Here is a 23,928-nt window from a genome sequence, read left to right as displayed (position 1 = left end):
GACAGACAGACAGACAGATAGACAGACCGGCAGGCAGGCAGACAGACCGGTAGGCAGGCAGGCAGGCACACCGACCGACAGACAGACCGACAGACTGGCAGGCAGACCGACAGGCAGACTGGCAGACAGACCGGCAGGCAGACCGACAGGCAGACCGGCAGACAGACTGGCAGGCAGACCGACAGGCAGACAGACTGGCAGGCAGACCGACAGACTGGCAGGCAGACCGACAGGCAGACCGGCAGACAGACCGACAGGCAGACCGGCAGACAGACTGGCAGACAGACTGGCAGGCAGACCGACAGGCAGACCGGCAGACAGACCGACAGGCAGACTGGCAGACAGACCGACAGACAGACTGGCAGGCAGACCGACAGGCAGACTGGCAGGCAGACCGACAGGCAGACCGGCAGGCAGACCGACAGACTGGCAGGCAGACCGACAGGCAGACTGGCAGACAGACCGGCAGGCAGACCGACAGGCAGACCGGCAGACAGACCGGCAGACAGACCGACCGACAGAGTTAGGTTAAGACCTCACCCTCTTCATGTTGTATCGTCTTCTTCCCCTTGGGTTTCCTCCTCTCCTGGTTCTTCTCTCCTCCTCTCTCCTGGTTCTTCTCTCCTCCTCTCCCCTGGTTCTTCTCTCCTCCTCTCTCCTGGTTCTTCTCTCCTCCTCTCCCCTGGTTCTTCTCTCCTCCTCTCCCCTGGTTCTTCTCTCCTCCTCTCTCCTGGTTCTTCTCTCCTCCTCTCCCCTGGTTCTTCTCTCCTCCTCTCTCCTGGTTCTTCTCTCCTCCTCTCCCCTGGTTCTTCTCTCCTCCTCTCTCCTGGTTCTTCTCTCCTCCTCTCTCCTGGTTCTTCTCTCCTCCTCTCTCCTGGTTCTTCTCTCCTCCTCTCCCCTGGTTCTTCTCTCCTCCTCTCCCCTGGTTCTTCTCTCCTCCTCTCTCCTGGTTCTTCTCTCCTCCTCTCCCCTGGTTCTTCTCTCCTCCTCTCCCCTGGTTCTTCTCTCCTCCTCTCTCCTGGTTCTTCTCTCCTCCTCTCTCCTGGTTAGTGTCTTCAGCAGCAGCAGGGGACCCCACAGCTTCCCTGTTACTTAGACCTGAACACAGAAATAACTGTTTTTGCAGCGTTTGAAAGATTATCAAGTGATAGAAAGTCCTGTTGTAGAAATTCTATGAATTAAACTGAGATATCCTAAACATCACCCTATTCCCTATAGGCCCTGGTCAGCAGCCTAACTCTACAGACCCCAGCCCGTCTCCCTCACCTCTGTCCTCTGTTCTGCGTCTCTCCTTCCTCTTCTTCCTCCTGGCAGGGTAGATCTCATACTCCCGGAGGTCCAGGGTTCCCAGAGTCACCTCCACCGTCTCCAGCTCCAGCTCCTCTCCTGAACTCTCCTCCTCCTCCACTAGGGGTGCTGTTGTCTCCTGGTAAGGTTCTGGCTGAGCCACAGGTGTACGTGCCTTCTTCCATACTTTGTTTGAGGGACTCAGGATGTCAGAGATGTCAGTGTCTTTACCTGTGGTTTGGAAAAGATGAGTAAATTAACAACATATTGTCAGCCTTTCTCAGTATTGAAGCTCAGGAATGTCCACATATACAGTGCATTCGGAAATTACTCAGACCCCTTGACTTTTTCCACATTTTGTTACGTTACAGCCTTATTCTAAAATGTATTAAATAGTTTTTTCCTCATCAATCTACACACAATACCCCATGATGACATCACAATACCCCATAATGACATCACAATACCCCATAATGACATCACAATACCCCATAATGACATCACAATACCCCATGATGACATCACAATACCCCATAATGACATCACAATACCCCATAATGACATCACAATACCCCATAATGACAAAGGAATAACAGGTTTTAGAATTTGTTGCAAATGTATTAAAAATAAAAAACTGAAATATCACATTTCTATAAGTATTCAGACCCTTTAGTCAGTACTTTGTTGAAGCACCTTTGGCAGCGATTACAGCATTGAGTCTTCTTGGGTATGATACTACAAGCTTGACCTGTATTTGGGGAGTTTCTCCCATTCTTCTCTGCAGATCCTCTCAAGCTCTGTCAGGTTGGATGGGGAGCGTCGCCACACAGCTATTTTCAGGTCTCAACAGAGATGTTCGATCAGGTTCAAGTCCGGGCTCTGGCTGAGCCACTTAAAGACATTCAGAGACTTATCCCGAAGCCACTCCTGCGTTGTCTTGGCTGTGTGCTTAGGGTCGTTGTCCTGTTGGAAGGTGAACCTTTGCCCCAGTCTGAGGTTCTGAGCGCTCTGGAGCAGGTTTTCATCAAGGATCTCTCTGTACTTTGATCCGTTCATCTTTCCCTCGATCCTGACTAGTCTCCCAGTCCCTGCTGCTGAAAAACATCCTCACAGCATGATGCTGCCACCACCATGCTTCACCGTAGGGATGGTGCCGGGTCTCCTCCAGACATGATGCTTGGCATTCAGGCCAAAGAGGTCTCATGGTCTGAGAGGCCTTTAGTTGCCTTTTGGCAAACTCCAAGCAGGCTGTCATGTTCCTTTTACTGAGGAGTGGCATCCGTCTGGCCACTCTACCATAAAGGCCTGATTGGTGGCGTCCTGCAGAGATGGTTGTCCTTCTGGAAGGTTCTCCCATCTCCACAGAGGAACTCTGGAGCTCTTTATGTAGACAGGTGTGTGTCTTTCCAAATCATGTCCAATCAATTGAATTTACCACAGGTGGACTCCAATAATCAAGTTGTAGAAACATCTCAAGGAGGATCAATGGAAACAGGATGCCACATGAGCTCAATGTAGAGTCTCATAGCAAAGGCTCTGATAATGTAAAAACCTGTTTTCACTTTGTCATTATGGAGTATTGTGTGTAGATTGAAGAACAAAATGTGGGAAAAAGGGGTCTGAATACTTTCAGAAAGCAATGTACAGGCAGACTGATTAAGCCCTAGACTGAAAACTGCTTTTCAATGGAGAATCTAGATTTTAATACTAAGCTTAAAGTATTTTGTATGACTCGTACCATATACATTTAGAGTGGAGAGGACATCGTGGACTCTCTTAATCTCTCTGAAGGTGGCTCTGCGTGTGGGGAAGGGCAATGTTCTGATCCGGGGGTCCTTCTTCACCAGCGGAGCTGCTTTACCCCCCAAGAACATGGTTTTATTATGACTGGGTGCACGCAGGAAGATGGCACTGGCTTCAGTCAGGTGGTCAGACCAGCTCTCCAGCAGGTCCTGGATCTCCTGCAAGCAGAGGATTAGATCAAATATAACCAACAACATTAAAAAGGTGCAAGCAGCCATTAAACACACCAGAAGAAATCCACTATTTCGAGCTGTTAGACGATGGCGAGAGTTTACCCACGATGTTGCACAATGATTTAAGTCAATAAGTCATCGTTTGTGAAATCAAAAATATTTGGGCTTGAAAGTGGCAGATCCGAACGGCCTACTTCACGCAAATCATTGTGAATGCATTTCCTAAGTAAACATTATTTTTCAGGTTTAATTTGACTGTTACCATCCACCTGGCATTGTTTATTAATAAGAAACAGCTGTATTCCTCTTTATGACCGAGAAGACCAAACAGTCTTGTGTCCGCCTGGGGTCACGGAACTAATTAAAACAGGAGGTGCAAACTTATCCATCATGTCTCAATTATGTCTCATGTCTCAATTATTGCGCTGTATTAAAAATGTATATATCTGACCAATCCTGACCAATTGTTGCGCTAGTCTGTATTAAATAGTATATATCTGACCAATCCTGACCAATTGTTGCGCTAGTCTGTATTAAAAATGTATATATCTGACCAATCCTTGTTCATAGTCCAGGGGGGGGGGGGGGGTTCTACTAAACTAAATGGAATTGTTTTAATCACGGATCATTGAGCTATTCGATTTAGAATGTTAGGACCCTTCTAGGTATAAAAATATATATATATATATATACATTTTAGGGATTAAACATTGAATTTACTGCTATTAGAGCATATTAACGCATTGAATAACACATTCTTACATGGAAAAACAGATAGTAAAAAAACAAATAAAGTTTTAAATGTCTGTCCTAAATCTAAGTGATACAAGAAAGATCAGGAATTTATATATTTTTTACCTATACATAACCTTTTTTTGTGGGCACTAAACTACTTAACATTTAAAATACAAATTCAGAAAGTATTCACACCCCTTGACACCCCCAGATTGCTGAATACTTTCCAAAGGCACTGGAAGTAGTAGAGTTGTCACCATACGATACCAGGCCAAGTATCACCATTCCAACATTTTACTAACGATACCAGGCCAAGTATCACCATTCCAACATTTTACTAACGATACCAGGCCAAGTATCACCATTCCACCATTTTACTAACGATACCAGGCCAAGTATCACCATACCAACATTTTACTAACGATACCAGGCCAAGTATCACCATACCACCATTTTACTAACGATACCAGGCCAAGTATCACCATTCCAACATTTTACTAACGATACCAGGCCAAGTATCACCGTACCAACATTTTACTAACGATACCAGGCCAAGTATCACCATTCCAACATTTTACTAACGATACCAGGCCAAGTATCACGGTACCAACATTTTACTAACGATACCAGGCCAAGTATCACCGTACCAACATTTTACTAACGATACGATACCAGGCCAAGTATCACCGTACCAACATTTTACTAACGATACGATACCAGGCCAAGTATCACCGTACCAACATTTTACTAACGATACCAGGCCAAGTATCACCATTCCAACATTTTACTAACGATACCAGGCCAAGTATCACCATTCCAACATTTTACTAACGATACGATACCAGGCCAAGTATCACCATTCCAACATTTTACTAACGATACCAGGCCAAGTATCACCATTCCAACATTTTACTAACGATACGATACCAGGCCAAGTATCACCATTCCAACATTTTACTAACGATACCAGGCTAAGTATCACCATTCCAACATTTTACTAACGATACGATACCAGGCCAAGTATCACCATTCCAACAATTTACTAATGATACCAGGCCAAGTATCCCCATTCCAACATTTTACTAACGATACCAGGCCAAGTATCACCGTACCAACATTTTACTAACGATACCAGGCCAAGTATCACCATTCCAACATTTTACTAACGATACCAGGCCAAGTATCACGGTACCAACATTTTACTAACGATACCAGGCCAAGTATCACCATACCAACATTTTACTAACGATACCAGGCCAAGTATCACCGTACCAACATTTTACTAACGATACGATACCAGACCAAGTATCACCATTCCAACATTTTACTAACGATACCAGGCCAAGTATCACCATTCCAACATTTTACTAACGATACGATACCAGGCCAAGTATCACCATTCCAACATTTTACTAACGATACCAGGCCAAGTATCACCATTCCAACATTTTACTAATGATACCAGGCCAAGTATCACCATTCCAACATTTTACTAACGATACCAGGCCAAGTATCACCATTCCAACATTTTACTAACGATACCAGGCCAAGTATCACCATTCCAACATTTTACTAACGATACCAGGCCAAGTATCACCGTACCAACATTTTACTAACGATACCAGGCCAAGTATCACCATTCCAACATTTTACTAACGATACCAGGCCAAGTATCACCATTCCAACATTTTACTAACGATACCAGGCCAAGTATCAACATACCAACATTTTACTAACGATACCAGGCCAAGTATCACCGTACCAACATTTTACTAACGATACCAGGCCAAGTATCACCGTACCAACATTTTACTAACGATACCAGGCCAAGTATCCCCATACCAACATTTTACTAACGATACGATACCAGGCCAAGTATCCCCATACCAACATTTTACTAACGATACGATACCAGGCCAAGTATCAACATACCAACATTTTACTAACGATACCAGGCCAAGTATCAACATACCAACATTTTACTAACGATACGATACCAGGCCAAGTATCACCATACCAACATTTTACTAACGATACCAGGCCAAGTATCACCATACCAACATTTTACTAACAATACCAGGCCAAGTATCACCATTCCAACATTTTACTAACGATACCAGGCCAAGTATCACCATTCCAACATTTTACTAACGATACCAGGCCAAGTATCAACATACCAACATTTTACTAACGATACCAGGCCAAGTATCACCATTCCAACATTTTACTAACGATACCAGGCCAAGTATCACCGTACCAACATTTTACTAACGATACCAGGCCAAGTATCACCATTCCAACATTTTACTAACGATACCAGGCCAAGTATCACCATTCCAACATTTTACTAACGATACCAGGCCAAGTATCAACATACCAACATTTTACTAACGATACCAGGCCAAGTATCACCGTACCAACATTTTACTAACGATACCAGGCCAAGTATCACCGTACCAACATTTTACTAACGATACCAGGCCAAGTATCCCCATACCAACATTTTACTAACGATACGATACCAGGCCAAGTATCCCCATACCAACATTTTACTAACGATACGATACCAGGCCAAGTATCAACATACCAACATTTTACTAACGATACCAGGCCAAGTATCAACATACCAACATTTTACTAACGATACGATACCAGGCCAAGTATCACCATACCAACATTTTACTAACGATACCAGGCCAAGTATCACCATACCAACATTTTACTAACAATACCAGGCCAAGTATCACCATTCCAACATTTTACTAACGATACCAGGCCAAGTATCACCATTCCAACATTTTACTAACGATACCAGGCCAAGTATCAACATACCAACATTTTACTAACGATACCAGGCCAAGTATCAACATACCAACATTTTACTAACGATACCAGGCCAAGTATCACCATTCCAACATTTTACTAACGATACGATACCAGGCCAAGTATCACCATATCAACATTTTTACTAGAGAAGATATTTTAACTTCTAGTAGTTCTGGCTAATCAGAGGAAAACCATAAGGTGCTCTCTTGGTTAGTCCCATCAGAATAAGAGTAGTTGTGTTGCCTTGACTAGTGCAGCCTCGTTGTACCGCCTCAGGGCAGCTCCGGCTGATTTCGGGGCATGGCTGCTGTTCTTAGCATCTCTCAGGCCCTGGGAAGTCCCCCGCTTGGCTCTCACAGTGTACCGGTGGAACGTCTTGTGCTGCAACACGTCTCTCCTGGAACAGAGATGGGAGAGATGAGTCCATCTTTTAGTACCGAGAGGGAGACTTACAGTTCATTCAGAAAGTATTCAGGCCCCTTGACCTTTTCCACATTTTGTTACGTTACAGCCTTATTCTAAAATGGATTCAATGTTTTTTTTCTTCCCTTCTGACCAATCTACACACAATATGCTGCAGAAATGTTTTGGTACCCTTCCCCAGATCTGTGCCTCCACACAATCCTGTCTCGGAGCTCTACGGACAATTCCTTCGACCTCATAGCTTGGTTTCTGCTCTGATATGCACTGTCAACTGTAGGATCTTATATAGACAGGTGTGTGTCTTTCCAAATCATGTCCAATCAATTGAATTTACCACAAGTGGACTCCAATCAAGTTGTAGAAACATCTCAAGGATGATCAATGGAAACAGGATGCACCTGAGCTCAATTTACAGTCTCATAGCAACGGGTCTGAATACTTGTGTAAATTAGATGTTTTATTTAAATATACATTACTACCCAGGGCACAACCCCCTACCTACCAGGGCACTACCCCCTACCTACCCAGGGCACTACCCCCTGCCTACCCAGGGCACTATCCCCTGCCTACCCAGGGCACTATCCCCTGCCTACCCAGGGCACTACCCCCTGCCTACCCAGGGCACTACCCCCTGCCTACCCAGGGCACTACCCCCTGCCTACCCAGGGCACTACCCCCTGCCTACCCAGGGCACTACCCCCTGCCTACCCAGGGCACTACCCCCTGCCTACCCAGGGCACTACCCCCTGCCTACCCAGGGCACTACCCCCTGCCTACCCAGGGCACTACCCCCTGCCTACCCAGGGCACTACCCCCTGCCTACCCAGGGCACTACCCCCTGCCTACCCAGGGCACTACCCCCTACCTACCCAGGGCACTACCCCCTACCTACCCAGGGCACTACCCCCTACCTACCCAGGGCACTACCCCCTACCTACCCAGGGCACTACCCCCTACCTACCCAGGGCACTACCCCCTACCTACCCAGGGCACTACCCCCTGCCTACCCAGGGCACTACCCCCTGCCTACCCAGGGCACTACCCCCTGCCTACCCAGGGCACTACCCCCTGCCTACCCAGGGCACTACCCCCTGCCTACCCAGGGCACTACCCCCTGCCTACCCAGGGCACTACCCCCTGCCTACCCAGGGCACTACCCCCTGCCTACCCAGGGCACTACCCCCTGCCTACCCAGGGCACTACCCCCTGCCTACCCAGGGCACTACCCCCTGCCTACCCAGGGCACTACCCCCTGCCTACCCAGGGCACTACCCCCTGCCTACCCAGGGCACTACCCCCTGCCTACCCAGGGCACTACCCCCTGCCTACCCAGGGCACTACCCCCTGCCTACCCAGGGCACTACCCCCTGCCTACCCAGGGCACTACCCCCTGCCTACCCAGGGCACTACCCCCTGCCTACCCAGGGCACTACCCCCTGCCTACCCAGGGCACTATCCCCTACCTACCCAGGGCACTATCCCCTACCTACCCAGGGCACTATCCCCTACCTACCCAGGGCACTACCCCCTACCTACCCAGGGCACTACCCCCTACCTACCCAGGGCACTACCCCCTACCTACCCAGGGCACTACCCCCTACCTACCCAGGGCACTACCCCCTACCTACCCAGGGCACTACCCCCTACCTACCCAGGGCACTATCCCCTACCTACCCAGGGCACTATCCCCTACCTACCCAGGGCACTATCCCCTACCTACCCAGGGCACTATCCCCTACCTACCCAGGGCACTATCCCCTACCTACCCAGGGCACTACCCCCTACCTACCCAGGGCACTACCCCCTACCTACCCAGGGCACTACCCCCTACCTACCCAGGGCACTACCCCCTACCTACCCAGGGCACTACCCCCTACCTACCCAGGGCACTACCCCCTACCTACCCAAGGCACTACCCCCTACCTACCCAGGGCACTACCCCCTACAAAAGGACACTACTTTATACCTGACCACTACAGAGCACCATTTAGAGAATATGGTACCATTTGAGATCACTATGGCGATAGAGAATATGGTACCATTTGAGATCACTATAGCGATAGAGAATATGGTACCATTTGAGATCACTATGGTGATAGAGAATACGGTACCATTTGAGATCACTATAGCGATAGAGAATATGGTACCATTTGAGATCACTATGGCGATAGAGAATACGGTACCATTTGAGATCACTATGGCGATAGAGAATATGGGACCATTTGAGATCACTATGGCGATAGAGAATATGGTACCGTTTGAGATCACTATGGCGATAGAGAATATGGGACCATTTGAGATCACTATGGCGATAGAGAATATGGGACCGTTTGAGATCACTATAGCGATAGAGAATACGGTACCGTTTGAGATCACTATGGCGATAGAGAATAGGAAGCCACTGACCCTTGAAATACAGCTCCAGCGAAGTGTCCACCACCTGCCATCAGAATGACCCACATAGTCTTGTCACTGAGACTTTGTAGAGAGGCCACCAGGTCTTCCTCTATGGCAGACTGAAATGCATATCGTCTTGTTAACGAGATTGTAGAGATAGCAGCATGTCAAATCAAATCTTATTGGTCACATACACATATTTAGCAGATGTTATTGGTCACATGGTTAGCAGATGTTATTGGTCACATACACATATTTAGCAGATGTTATTGGTCACATATTTAGCAGATGTTATTGGTCACATACACATATTTAGCAGATGTTATTGGTCACATACACATATTTAGCAGATCTTATTGGTCACATGGTTAACAGATGTTATTGGTCACATACACATATTTAGCAGATGTTATTGGTCACATATTTAGCAGATGTTATTGGTCACATACACATATTTAGCAGATGTTATTGGTCACATACACATATTTAGCAGATGTTATTGGTCACATACACATATTTAGCAGATGTTATTGGTCACATATTTAGCAGATGTTATTGGTCACATACACATATTTAGCAGATGTTATTGGTCACATGGTTAACAGATCTTATTGGTCACATACACATATTTAGCAGATGTTATTGGTCACATACACATATTTAGCAGATGTTATTGGTCACATACACATATTTAGCAGATGTTATTGGTCACATACACATATTTAGCAGATGTTATTGGTCACATATTTAGCAGATGTTATTGGTCACATACACATATTTAGCAGATGTTATTGGTCACATGGTTAACAGATCTTATTGGTCACATACACATATTTAGCAGATGTTATTGGTCACATACACATATTTAGCAGATGTTATTGGTCACATACACATATTTAGCAGATGTTATTGGTCACATACACATATTTAGCAGATGTTATTGGTCACATACACATATTTAGCAGATGTTATTGGTCACATACACATATTTAGCAGATGTTATTGGTCACATACACATATTTAGCAGATGTTATTGGTCACATACACATATTTAGCAGATGTTATTGGTCACATACACATATTTAGCAGATGTTATTGGTCACATATTTAGCAGATGTTATTGGTCACATACACATATTTAGCAGATGTTATTGGTCACATATTTAGCAGATGTTATTGGTCACATACACATATTTAGCAGATGTTATTGGTCACATATTTAGCAGATGTTATTGGTCACATACACATATTTAGCAGATGTTATTGGTCACATGGTTAACAGATGTTATTGGTCACATACACATATTTAGCAGATGTTATTGGTCACATGGTTAACAGATGTTATTGGTCACATACACATATTTAGCAGATGTTATTGGTCACATGGTTAACAGATGTTATTGGTCACATACACATATTTAGCAGATGTTATTGGTCACATACACATATTTAGCAGATGTTATTGGTCACATACACATATTTAGCAGATGTTATTGTGGGTGTAGTGAAATGCTTGTGTTTCTAGCTCCAACAGTGCAGTAATATCTAAATAAGAAACACAAAAAACACGTAATACTGCAAAGTCTGCAAGCAGAGCTGTCATGTCTTAGGAGCTACAAGCAGAGCTGTCATGTCTTAAGAGCTACAAGCAGAGCTGTCATGTCTTAGGAGCTACAAGCAGAGCTGTCATGTCTTAGGAGCTACAAGCAGAGCTGTCATGTCTTAGGAGCTACAAGCAGAGCTGTCATGTCTTAGGAGCTACAAGCAGAGCTGTCATGTCTTAGGAGCTACAAGCAGAGCTGTCATGTCTTAGGAGCTACAAGCAGAGCTGTCATGTCTTAGGAGCTACAAGCAGAGCTGTCATGTCTTAGGAGCTACAAGCAGAGCTGTACATGTCTTAGGAGCTACAAGCAGAGCTGTCATGTCTTAGGAGCTACAAGCAGAGCTGTCATGTCTTAGGAGCTACAAGCAGAGCTGTACATGTCTTAGGAGCTACAAGCAGAGCTGTCATGTCTTAGGAGCTACAAGCAGAGCTGTCATGTCTTAGGAGCTACAAGCAGAGCTGTCATGTCTGTCATGTCTTAGGAGCTACAAGCAGAGCTGTCATGTCTTAGGAGCTACAAGCAGAGCTGTCATGTCTGTCATGTCTTAGGAGCTACAAGCAGAGCTGTCATGTCTTAGGAGCTACAAGCAGAGCTGTCATGTCTTAGGAGCTACAAGCAGAGCTGTCATGTCTTAGGAGCTACAAGCAGAGCTGTCATGTCTGTCATGTCTTAGGAGCTACAAGCAGAGCTGTCATGTCTGTCATGTCTTAGGAGCTACAAGCAGAGCTGTCATGTCTTAGGAGCTACAAGCAGAGCTGTCATGTCTTAGGAGCTACAAGCAGAGCTGTCATGTCTGTCATGTCTTAGGAGCTACAAGCAGAGCTGTCATGTCTTAGGAGCTACAAGCAGAGCTGTCATGTCTTAGGCGCTACAAGCAGAGCTGTCATGTCTTAGGAGCTGCAAGCAGAGCTGTCATGTCTGTCATGTCTTAGGAGCTACAAGCAGAGCTGTCATGTCTTAGGAGCTACAAGCAGAGCTGTCATGTCTTAGGAGCTACAAGCAGAGCTGTCATGTCTTAGGCGCTACAAGCAGAGCTGTCATGTCTTAGGAGCTACAAGCAGAGCTGTCATGTCTTAGGAGCTACAAGCAGAGCTGTCATGTCTTAGGAGCTACAAGCAGAGCTGTCATGTCTGTCATGTCTTAGGAGCTACAAGCAGAGCTGTCATGTCTTAGGAGCTGCAAGCAGAGCTGTCATGTCTGTCATGTCTTAGGAGCTACAAGCAGAGCTGTCATGTCTTAGGAGCTACAAGCAGAGCTGTCATGTCTTAGGAGCTACAAGCAGAGCTGTCATGTCTTAGGAGCTACAAGCAGAGCTGTCATGTCTTAGGAGCTACAAGCAGAGCTGTCATGTCTGTCATGTCTTAGGAGCTACAAGCAGAGCTGTCATGTCTTAGGAGCTGCAAGCAGAGCTGTCATGTCTGTCATGTCTTAGGAGCTACAAGCAGAGCTGTCATGTCTGTCATGTCTTAGGAGCTACAAGCAGAGCTGTCATGTCTTAGGAGCTACAAGCAGAGCTGTCATGTCTTAGGAGCTACAAACAGAGCTGTCATGTCTTAGGAGCTACAAGCAGAGCTGTCATGTCTTAGGAGCTACAAGCAGAGCTGTCATGTCTTAGGAGCTACAAGCAGAGCTGTCATGTCTTAGGAGCTACAAGCAGAGCTGTCATGTCTGTCATGTCTTAGGAGCTACAAGCAGAGCTGTCATGTCTTAGGAGCTGCAAGCAGAGCTGTCATGTCTGTCATGTCTTAGGAGCTACAAGCAGAGCTGTCATGTCTGTCATGTCTTAGGAGCTACAAGCAGAGCTGTCATGTCTTAGGAGCTACAAGCAGAGCTGTCATGTCTTAGGAGCTACAAACAGAGCTGTCATGTCTTAGGAGCTACAAGCAGAGCTGTCATGTCTTAGGAGCTACAAGCAGAGCTGTCATGTCTTAGGAGCTACAAGCAGAGCTGTCATGTCTTAGGAGCTACAAGCAGAGCTGTCATGTCTTAGGAGCTACAAGCAGAGCTGTCATGTCTTAGGAGCCATCCTACGGTCTTCCTCTGTGGCAGACTGAAATACAGAGTGGATTAAATAATGTGTGGTCCAGAAAGTTCCTTTTGACTCATCATTTGTAGAACATAATTCCAAGAGTCTTGATGATCATCCAGGTGCTTTTGGCAAACTGGAGTGAACTTTTTGGAAGACAAGGGTCTCATTATGTCTGGAGAAAACCAAACACTGCATTCCACAGTAAGCTGAAGAGCAACTGGGTCCTGCAGCAAGACAATGATCCAAAACATCAAGTCTACATGAAAATGGCTAAAAAGCAACACATGTGAAGTTTTGGAATGGCCTAGTCAAAGTCCAGATCTAATCCCAACTCAGATGTTGTGGGCAGGACCTGAAACGGCCAGTTCATGCTGGAAAACCCAGAAATGTCTCTGAGTTAAAGCAGATCTGCATGGAAGAGTGGGACAAAATTCCCCCACAGCGACGTGAGAGACTGATCAACGACTACAGGAAGTGGTTGGTTGGAGTCATTGCAGCTACAGTAAATTCCTCCACAGCGACGTGAGAGACTGATCAACGACTACAGGAAGTGGTTGGTTGGAGTCATTGCAGCTACAGGAAGTGGTTGGTTGGAGTCATTGCAGCTACAGGAAGTGGTTGGTTGGAGTCATTGCAGCTAAAGGTAGAACAACCAGTTATTGAGTGAAATGGGGGCAATTACTTTTCACACAGGGGCATTGGGTGTTGCATAGCGTTGTTTATGAAATAAATACATAATTGTTGTGTTATTTGTCCACTAAGGTTCACTTGATCTATTATCAGGTTTTGGATGAAGATTTAATCATTTAGTATCAAAAATATGTCAAAGTAGATCAAATTAGAAAAGAGGGGCAAATACTTATTCACAGCACTGTACCTCAATCATATCACATAGAACTCATTCTTCATTTAATTCTCAAGGGGAGGCTGAGTCCACAAGTCCGTCCGAGTCTCACCTTGCTCTGCAGAACACAGCGGTAGACAGCCAGGTACTGTCCCTGAGAGTTCTGGAAGACGACCCGGTTGGAGAGGCGACCGAACGACTCCTCTTCTAGACCGCCGTCGACGTCCTTCTGTAGAGGAACCGCCTCGGCGTTCTCCACGACCCAGTCACTGTCTGGTTCCTCGTCCTCCGAGTCAGAACCTGAGATGCTAGACATGTCTCCTGTGGACAGACCAAATTATTTTGTACAACTAAGAGTAGAATGAAGAAGACAAGGGCACTGCTTTTGACCAGCACTTATGGTTGAAAGTAGTGCACTATATAGGGAATAGGGTACCATTAGCACTTGTCTTTCTTCATTCTATTCCATTGTAGATACTGATTTGCTCTGTCCACAGGAGACATGTCTAGCAAAATCTAAGTTAAGATTTTTATTTGAAATTAAATTTAGTTTCAGTAGTAATGTAGAAGGTGATGGGTCGGGTCACGTTAGGTTTAAAGGTTGACTCAGTGAGATGACGTAGATGCACCAAGTCAACAGGAGTCCTGGGTCAATTCCCGTAGCTATCACCGGTGTTGTAGGGAGTCCGGTCTCCAGACCACATATTGACTGTCTCGGTGTTGCCTTGGTGTCACGCGTCAGATACATTTCTACTCGTTCTTGACTCTGTCTCGGACAGCGAGGACTCGTCATCTCTTCCCCAGACCAGCGGAGTAAAGAACTCCATTCAGTCAGCTCATAAACCCGCGTCGCCAGGCCAAATATATACACTCCTTTCATGAAGCATTAATACCTGCAGCCTTTATATCTAGCATAGACATGTTCGGGCCTACGGTGGTCAGCCTATCGGGGGCCTGCGGTGGTCAGCCTATCGGGGGCCTGCGGTGGTCAGCCTATCGGGGGCCTGCGGTGACCAACCTATCGGGGGCCTGCGGTGACCAACCTATCGGGGGCCAACCTATCGGGGGCCTACGGTGGTCAGCCTATCGGGGGCCTACGGTGGCCAGCCTATCGGGGGCCTGCGGTGGCCAGCCTATCGGGGGCCTGCGGTGGCCAGCCTATCGGGGGCCTGCGGTGGCCAGCCTATCGGGGGCCTACGGTGACCAACCTATCGGGGGCCTACGGTGACCAACCTATCGGGGGCCAACCTATCGGGGGCCTACGGTGGTCAGCCTATCGGGGGCCTACGGTGGCCAGCCTATCGGGGGCCTACGGTGGCCAACCTATCGGGGGCCTGCGGTGGCCAGCCTATCGGGGGCCTACGGTGGCCAACCTATTAATAATAATAGTGAAGACATCACCACTATGAAATAACACATATGGAATCATGTAGTAACCAAAAAAGTGTTAAACAAATCAAAATATATTTGAGATTCTTCAAAGTAGCCACTTTTTGCCTTGATGAGAGTTTAGCAAATTCTTGGCCTTCTCTCAACCAGCTAGATGGTCTGTCCGTCTCCCATGACAACCTTAACATTAAAATGGAGTATCTGATTTGGTTCTGAGTGCCCAGACGTGTGGTGACTCACCTACACCGGTCTTCCTCTCAAACTCCTCCACAGTGGCAGGTGTTTGACCAGATGGTCTGTGTCTCAGGTTGAAACGGTGCCAGTCAAGCTTGTAGTGCTCCATCTGAAAGTAAAAATCACTGACTAGTACCATCCATACTGACTAGTACCATCCATACTAACTAGTACCATCCATACTGACTAGTACCATCCATACTGACTAGTACCATACTGACTAGTACCATACTGACTAGTACCATACTGACTAGTACCATCCATACTAACTAGTACCATCCATACTAACTAGTACTATCCATACTGACTAGTACCAACCATACTGACTAGCACCATCCATACTAACTAGTACCAACCATACTGACTAGTACCATCCATACTGACTAGTACCATCCATACTGACTAGTACCAACCATACTGACTAGTACCATCCATACTGACTAGTACCAACCATACTGACTAGTACCATCCATACTGACTAGTACCAACCATACTGACTAGTACCAACCATACTGACTAGTACCATCCATACTGACTAGTACCATCCATACTGACTAGTACCAACCATACTGACTAGTACCAACCATACTGACTAGTACCAACCATACTGACCAGTACCAACCATACTGACTAGTACCAACCATACTGACTAGTACCATCCATACTGACTAGTACCATCCATACTAACTAGTACCATCCATACTGACTAGTACCATCCATACTAACTAGTACCAACCATACTGACTAGTACCATCCATACTAACTAGTACCAACCATACTGACTAGTACCATCCATACTAACTAGTACCATCCATACTAACTAGTACTATCCATACTGACTAGTACCAACCATACTGACTAGTACCATCCATACTGACTAGTACCATCCATACTGACTAGTACCATCCATACTAACTAGTACCAACCATACTGACTAGTACCATCCATACTAACTAGTACCAACCATACTGACTAGTACCATCCATACTGACTAGAACCATACTGACTAGTACCATACTAACTAGTACCATCCATACTAACTAGTACCATCCATACTAACTAGTACCATCCATACTGACTAGTATCATACTGACTAGTACCATACTGACTAGTACCATACTAACTAGTACCAACCATACTAACTAGTACCATCCATACTAACTAGTACCATCCATACTGACTAGTATCATACTGACTAGTACCATACTAACTAGTACCAACCATACTGACTAGTACCAACCATACTAACTAGTACCATCCATACTGACTAGTACCATCCATACTGACTAGTACCATACTGACTAGTACCATACTGACTAGTACCATACTGACTAGTACCATACTAACTAGTACCAATCATACTGACTAGTATCAACCATACTGACTAGTACCAATCATACTGACTAGTACCAACCATACTGACTAGTACCAACCATACTGACTAGTACCAACCATACTGACTAGTACCAACCATACTGACTAGTACCAACCATACTGACTACTGACTCTCGTGTGGCTCAGTTGGTAGAGCATGGCGCTTGCAACGCCAGGGTTGTGGGTTCATTCCCCATGGGGGGACCAGGATGAATATGTATGAACTTTCCAATTTGTAAGTCGCTCTGGATAAGAGCGTCTGCTAAATGACTTAAATGTAAAATGTAAATACCATACTGACTAGTACCATCCGTACTAACTAGTACCATACTGACTAGTACCAACCATACTAACTAGTACCATACTGACTAGTACCAACCATACTGACTAGTACCAATCATACTGACTAGTACCAATCATACTGACTAGTACCAACCATACTGACTAGTACCAACCATACTGACTAGTACCAACCATACTGACTAGTACCAATCATACTGACTAGTACCAACCATACTAACTAGTACTACACTGACTAGTACCATCCATACTAACTAGTACCAACCATACTGACTAGTACCATCCATACTAACTAGTACCATCCATACTAACTAGTACCATACTGACTAGTACCAACCATACTGACTAGTACCAACCATACTGACTAGTACCAACCATACTGACTAGTACCAATCATACTGACTAGTACCAACCATACTAACTAGTACTACACTGACTAGTACCATCCATACTAACTAGTACCAACCATACTGACTAGTACCATCCATACTAACTAGTACCATCCATACTAACTAGTACCATACTGACTAGTACCAACCATACTGACTAGTACCAACCATACTGACTAGTACCAACCATACCAATCATACTGACTAGTACAAACCATACTGACTAGTACCAACAATACTAACTAGTACCATACTGACTAGTATGGTATCGTATCGTTAGTAAAATGTTGGAATGGTGATACTTGGCCTGGTATCGTATCGCTAGTAAAATGTTGGTATGGTAACAGCACTAACCGGGAATCGATGGCTCAGAGATCCCGAAAAAACAATATAATATTCAAAATGGGTGAATCTCTCCTTTATGGTCTCTGGTCAGTCCATCCCAACCCTCAGTTTATTCACCTGCTCCTCCCGGGAGTCAAAGGGGCACTGGCAGGCCGAGCACACCATCCTGTCAGACACATCTCTACCCAGGCTGCTCTCTCTCTCTGGCTGTTCATCATCCTGGAGATCCTCCTTGGGGCACACAGCCACTCCTGTTAGGATGACATACATACAGGACTTGAGTAACATGGGAGATAAACTATACCCAACTAAAAATATGCAACAACTTCAACAAATTTACTGAGTTAAATCAGTCAATTGAAATAAATTCATTAGACCCTAATCTATGGATTTCATATGACTGGGCAGGGGCGCAGCCATGGGTGGGCCTGGGAGGACAAAGACCCATCCACTGGGGAGCCAGGCCCAGCTTATCAGAATGAGTTTCTCTCAACAAAAGGGCTTTATTACAGACATAAATAATCTGTTTTATCAGCTGTCCAGGTGGCTGGTCTCAGACAATCCCGCAGGCAAAAAAGCAGAATGTGGAGGTCCTGGGCTGGCGTGGTTACACGTGGTCAGCAGTTGAGGCCGGTTGGACGTACTGCCAAATTATCTAAAACTACGCTGGAGGCGGCTTATGGTAGAGAAATTAACATTCAATTCTCTGGCAACAGTTCTAGTGGACATTCCTGCACTCAGGATGCCAATTGCACACTCCCTCAAAACTTGAGACATCTGTGGCCTTTTATTGTCCCCAGCACAGGGTGCACCTGTGTAATGATCATGCTGTTTAATCATTAATCATTCTTGATATGCCACACCTGTCAGGTGGATGGATTATCTTGGCAAAGGAGAAATGCTCACTAACAGGGATGTAAAACAAATTTGTGCATTTGAGAGAAATAAGCTTTTTGTGTGTGTGTGGAAAATGTCTGGGATCTTTTATTTCAGCTCATGAAACATGGGACCAACACTTTACATGTTTGAGTTTATATTTCTGTTAAGTAATATTAATGACTATTTACATGACAAATAAACAACCGGGGCGGTAGAGCCACAAATAACTGCTTTCTGGATGTACAACAGCCATAGACATAGTTTACAGCTAGTTACCCACCATGACTGTGTGATGGATTCTTGGTGTGTACAGGAGGCTCATGAACACCGGTAACTTCTCGCACCTCCTGTAGAGCAGAGTCTTGAAGACAGTACTCAAACACGGAGCGGTATTCTGGACCTGCTGTCATTGTGGACTCCGGAACATCTGAAGCACATCAATATGAGAGTGTGAGTCTAACTAGCACAGCTATCTAGCTAGCTAGCTAGAACAACGTGTGTAACTACTACAGTAGCTATCTAGAACAACGTGTGTAACTACTACAGTAGCTAGCTAGCTCAACGTGTGTAACTACTACAGTAGCTAGCTCAACGTTTGTTACTAGTACAGTAGCTAGCTAGAACAACGTGTGTAACTAGTACAGTAGCTAGCTAGAACAACGTGTGTAACTACTACAGTAGCTAGCTAGCTCAACGTGTGTAACTACTACAGTAGCTAGCTATCTAGCTCAACGTGTGTAACTACTACAGTAGCTAGCTATCTAGCTCAACGTGTGTAACTACTACAGTAGCTAGCTAGAACAACGTGTGTAACTACTACAGTAGCTAGCTAGCTCAACGTGTGTAACTACTACAGTAGCTATCTAGCTCAACGTGTGTAACTACTACAGTAGCTATCTAGCTCAACGTGTGTAACTACTACAGTAGCTATCTAGCTCAACGTGTGTAACTACTACAGTAGCTATCTAGCTCAACGTGTGTAACTACTACAGTAGCTATCTAGCTCAACGTGTGTAACTACTACAGTAGCTATCTAGCTCAACGTGTGTAACTACTACAGTAGCTAGCTAGCTCAACGTGTGTAACTACTACAGTAGCTAGCTAGCTCAACGTGTGTAACTACTACAGTAGCTAGCTAGCTCAACGTGTGTAACTACTACAGTAGCTAGCTAGCTCAACGTGTGTAACTACTACAGTAGCTATCTAGCTCAACGTGTGTAACTACTACAGTAGCTATCTAGCTCAACGTGTGTAACTACTACAGTAGCTATCTAGCTCAACGTGTGTAACTACTACAGTAGCTATCTAGCTCAACGTGTGTAACTACTACAGTAGCTAGCTAGCTCAACGTGTGTAACTACTACAGTAGCTAGCTAGCTCAACGTGTGTAACTACTACAGTAGCTATCTAGCTCAACGTGTGTAACTACTACAGTAGCTAGCTATAACAAAGTGTGTAACTAGTACAGTAGCTAGCTAGAACAACGTGTGTAACTACTACAGTAGCTAGCTAGCTCAACGTGTGTAACTACTACAGTAGCTAGCTATCTAGCTCAACGTGTGTAACTACTACAGTAGCTAGCTAGAACAACGTTTGTTACTAGTACAGTAGCTAGCTAGCTCAACGTGTGTAACTACTACAGTAGCTAGCTAGCTCAACTTGTGTAACTACTACAGTAGCTAGCTAGCTCAACTTGTGTAACTACTACAGTAGCTAGCTAGCTCAACTTGTGTAACTACTACAGTAGCTATCTAGCTCAACGTGTGTAACTACTACAGTAGCTAGCTAGCTCAACGTTTGTAACTAGTACAGTAGCTATCTAGAACAACGTTTGTAACTACTACAGTAGCTAGCTAGTTCAACGTGTGTAACTACTACAGTAGCTAGCTAGCTCAACGTGTGTAACTACTACAGTAGCTAGCTAGCTCAACGTTTGTTACTAGTACAGTAGCTAGCTAGAACAACGTGTGTAACTACTACAGTAGCTAGCTAGCTCAACGTGTGTAACTACTACAGTAGCTAGCTATCTAGCTCAACGTGTGTAACTACTACAGTAGCTAGCTAGAACAACGTTTGTTACTAGTACAGTAGCTAGCTAGAACAACGTTCGTTACTACTACAGTAGCTAGCTAGCTCAACGTGTGTAACTACTACAGTAGCTAGCTAGCTCAACTTGTGTAACTACTACAGTAGCTAGCTAGCTCAACTTGTGTAACTACTACAGTAGCTATCTAGCTCAACGTGTGTAACTACTACAGTAGCTAGCTAGCTCAACGTGTGTAACTACTACAGTAGCTAGCTAGCTCAACGTTTGTTACTAGTACAGTAGCTAGCTAGCTCAACGTTTGTTACTAGTACAGTAGCTAGCTAGCTCAACGTGTGTAACTAGTACAGTAGCTATCTAGCTCAACGTTTGTAACTAGTACAGTAGCTAGCTAGCTCAACATGTGTTACTAGTACAGTAGCTATCTAGCTCGACGTTTGTTACTAGTACAGTAGCTAGCTAGCTCGACGTTTGTTACTAGTACAGTAGCTAGCTAGCTCAACGTTTGTTACCAGTACAGTAGCTAGCTAGAACAACGTGTGTTACTACTACAGTAGCTATCTAGCTCAACGTGTGTTACTAGTACAGTAGCTATCTAGCTCAACATGTGTTACTAGTACAGTAGCTAGCTAGAACAACGTGTGTTACTACTACAGTAGCTATCTAGCTCAACGTTTGTAACTAGTACAGTAGCTAGCTAGCTCAACATGTGTTACTAGTACAGTAGCTATCTAGCTCAACGTTTGTTACTAGTACAGTAGCTAGCTAGCTCGACGTTTGTTACTAGTACAGTAGCTATCTAGCTCAACATGTGTTACTAGTACAGTAGCTAGCTAGCTCAACGTTTGTTACCAGTACAGTAGCTAGCTAGAACAACGTGTGTTACTACTACAGTAGCTATCTAGCTCAACGTTTGTTACTACTACAGTAGCTAGCTAGCTCAACGTGTGTTACTAGTACAGTAGCTATCTAGCTCAACATGTGTTACTACTACAGTAGCTATCTAGCTCAACGTGTGTTACTACTACAGTAGCTATCTAGATCATAGCGGACTAAACTCCATAGTGAATGAAGTGTCTGATGACTCTAAGAGACCAGGCGTAGTGGAATCTAGCGCCGACTACATCGATTTGCTCAGGGTCAACACGTACATTTTTAAAATGATGAAACACATACCTTGTACCTATGTTTGTTCTCTGTAGTTGCATGCCTCTGTTTGCTGAAATCCATACTTTGTCAGTAAACGATAATCAAATACATTCTCCCAACTGTTTGTTTATAGCTGTAGCTCTAAGACGGCAACTCAGCGCAAAATGCGCATGTGCCAATTGAATCTCAACACGGAAACAGTAGTTGTATCTGATTCACTTTAATTGAAAAAGTATGGATTTCAACAACAAAAAAATAAAGGCATTTAACTACAGAGGACAAACATAGGTACTGAAATATTGACCTTGGGCAAATTGATGTAGTCGGCCATGCGTGGGATCATTCCCACACGAAGTAAGATTTATAATTCTGAAAGTTTGCTTGAGCGTGTACGTAAAGTTACGCACAGCCATGACCATGCGTACGCACAGTGTCAAGTGACAAGGGAACTGCTTGTCAAGCATAGAATATGAGTGAGAAAATGAGAGCAGGCCTAATAATTCCTTCTTTTTTTTTCTTCGATTGAATTGTATTTCCATTGTGAATTCATGCAACATCTCTCTACAGGCTATATATAATTTTACCACATCAGTGAATCTTGTGATAATTATCCATATGACGTAGTCATCTTGCTAAATTAGAGTCTCTAATCTGTTGTAAGATTTGGCATATGCTGCATTTCGTAGTGAGCATATTTTTAGAGACAGGTGGGACTTTTTTTGTGAGAAAGTAAAGATTGGCTCATAAGAAATCGTTCCCCATTGCCATCAAATTCCCAAATACGAACGGCGCAATAGACGGCCCTCACATCACCATAAAAGCACTATCCTAAAACAAAAACTATTGTAGCAGAAAAGGCTTCCACTCTTAATGTGCGTCACGTCTGGAGGAAACCTGGCACCATCCATCCCTACGGTGAAGCATGGTGGTGGCAGCATCATGCTGTGGGGATGTTTTTCAGTAGCAGGGACTGGGAGACTAGTCAGGGTCGAGGTAAAGATGAACGGAGCAAAGTACAGAGAGATCCTTGATGAAAACCTGCTCCAGAGAGCTCAGGTCCTCAGACTGGGGTGAAGGTTCACCGTCCAACAGGACAACAACCCTAAGCACACAGCCAAGACCACACAGAAGTGGCTTCGGGACAAGTCTCTGAATGTACTTGAGTGGCCCAGCCAGAGCCCGGACTTGAACCCGATCAAACATCTCTGGAGAGACCTGAAAATAGCTCTGCAACGACACTCCCCATCCAACCTGACAGAGATTGAGAGGATCTTCAGAGAAGAATGGGAGAAACTCCCCAAATACAGGTGTGCCAAGCTTGTAGCGTCACACCCAAGAAGACTCAAGGCTGTAATCGCTGCCAAAGGTGCTTCAGCAAAGTACTGAGTAAAGGGTCTGAATACTTATGGAAATGTGATATTTCATTTGCAAACGTTTCTTAAAACCTGTTTTCGCTTTGTCATTATGGGGTATTGTGATGTCATTATGGGGTATTGTGATGTCATTATGGGGTATTGTGTGCAGACTGATGAGGGGGAAAAAAACAATTTAATCCATTTCAGAATAAGGCTGTAATGTAACAATGTGGAAACATTCAAGGTGCCTGAATACTTTCTGAATGCCCTGTAGGTTACGTAATGCACAAAAGACACACAACTTGTTCATTCATTCATTGGGCTCCCGAGTGGCGCAGCGGTCGAAGGC

At 44.9% G+C, this 23,928-nt stretch overlaps 1 protein-coding gene across 3 annotated transcripts in view; it reads right to left on the bottom strand.

Annotated features, from left to right (window-relative positions):
* The window catches only part of ankzf1 (ankyrin repeat and zinc finger peptidyl tRNA hydrolase 1), a 70,258-nt gene that overhangs the window by 43,584 nt on the left and 2,746 nt on the right, over nt 1-23,928 (bottom strand). Inside the window, exons 1-10 of one of the 3 annotated variants that reach the window (XM_055871880.1) lie at nt 22,259-22,424; nt 19,312-19,458; nt 18,270-18,403; nt 15,751-15,853; nt 14,234-14,442; nt 9,654-9,763; nt 7,068-7,221; nt 3,026-3,248; nt 1,267-1,518; nt 541-1,098 (exon numbers count right to left, since the gene is read on the bottom strand). In XM_055871880.1, the coding sequence (XP_055727855.1) occupies nt 541-1,098; nt 1,267-1,518; nt 3,026-3,248; nt 7,068-7,221; nt 9,654-9,763; nt 14,234-14,442; nt 15,751-15,853; nt 18,270-18,403; nt 19,312-19,458; nt 22,259-22,283 (1,915 nt within the window). In that variant the 5' untranslated portion in view covers nt 22,284-22,424. Of the gene's footprint in view, nt 1-540; nt 1,099-1,266; nt 1,519-3,025; nt 3,249-7,067; nt 7,222-9,653; nt 9,764-14,233; nt 14,443-15,750; nt 15,854-18,269; nt 18,404-19,311; nt 19,459-22,251; nt 22,425-23,928 lie in introns of those variants that run through there. The other 2 variants (XM_055871881.1, XM_055871882.1) reach the window with 2 other exon arrangements.

This window comes from Salvelinus fontinalis, chromosome 19, assembly GCF_029448725.1.
Source record: "Salvelinus fontinalis isolate EN_2023a chromosome 19, ASM2944872v1, whole genome shotgun sequence".
NCBI lineage: Eukaryota > Metazoa > Chordata > Actinopteri > Salmoniformes > Salmonidae > Salvelinus > Salvelinus fontinalis.
This window is presented reverse-complemented; position numbering and strand designations above follow the sequence as displayed.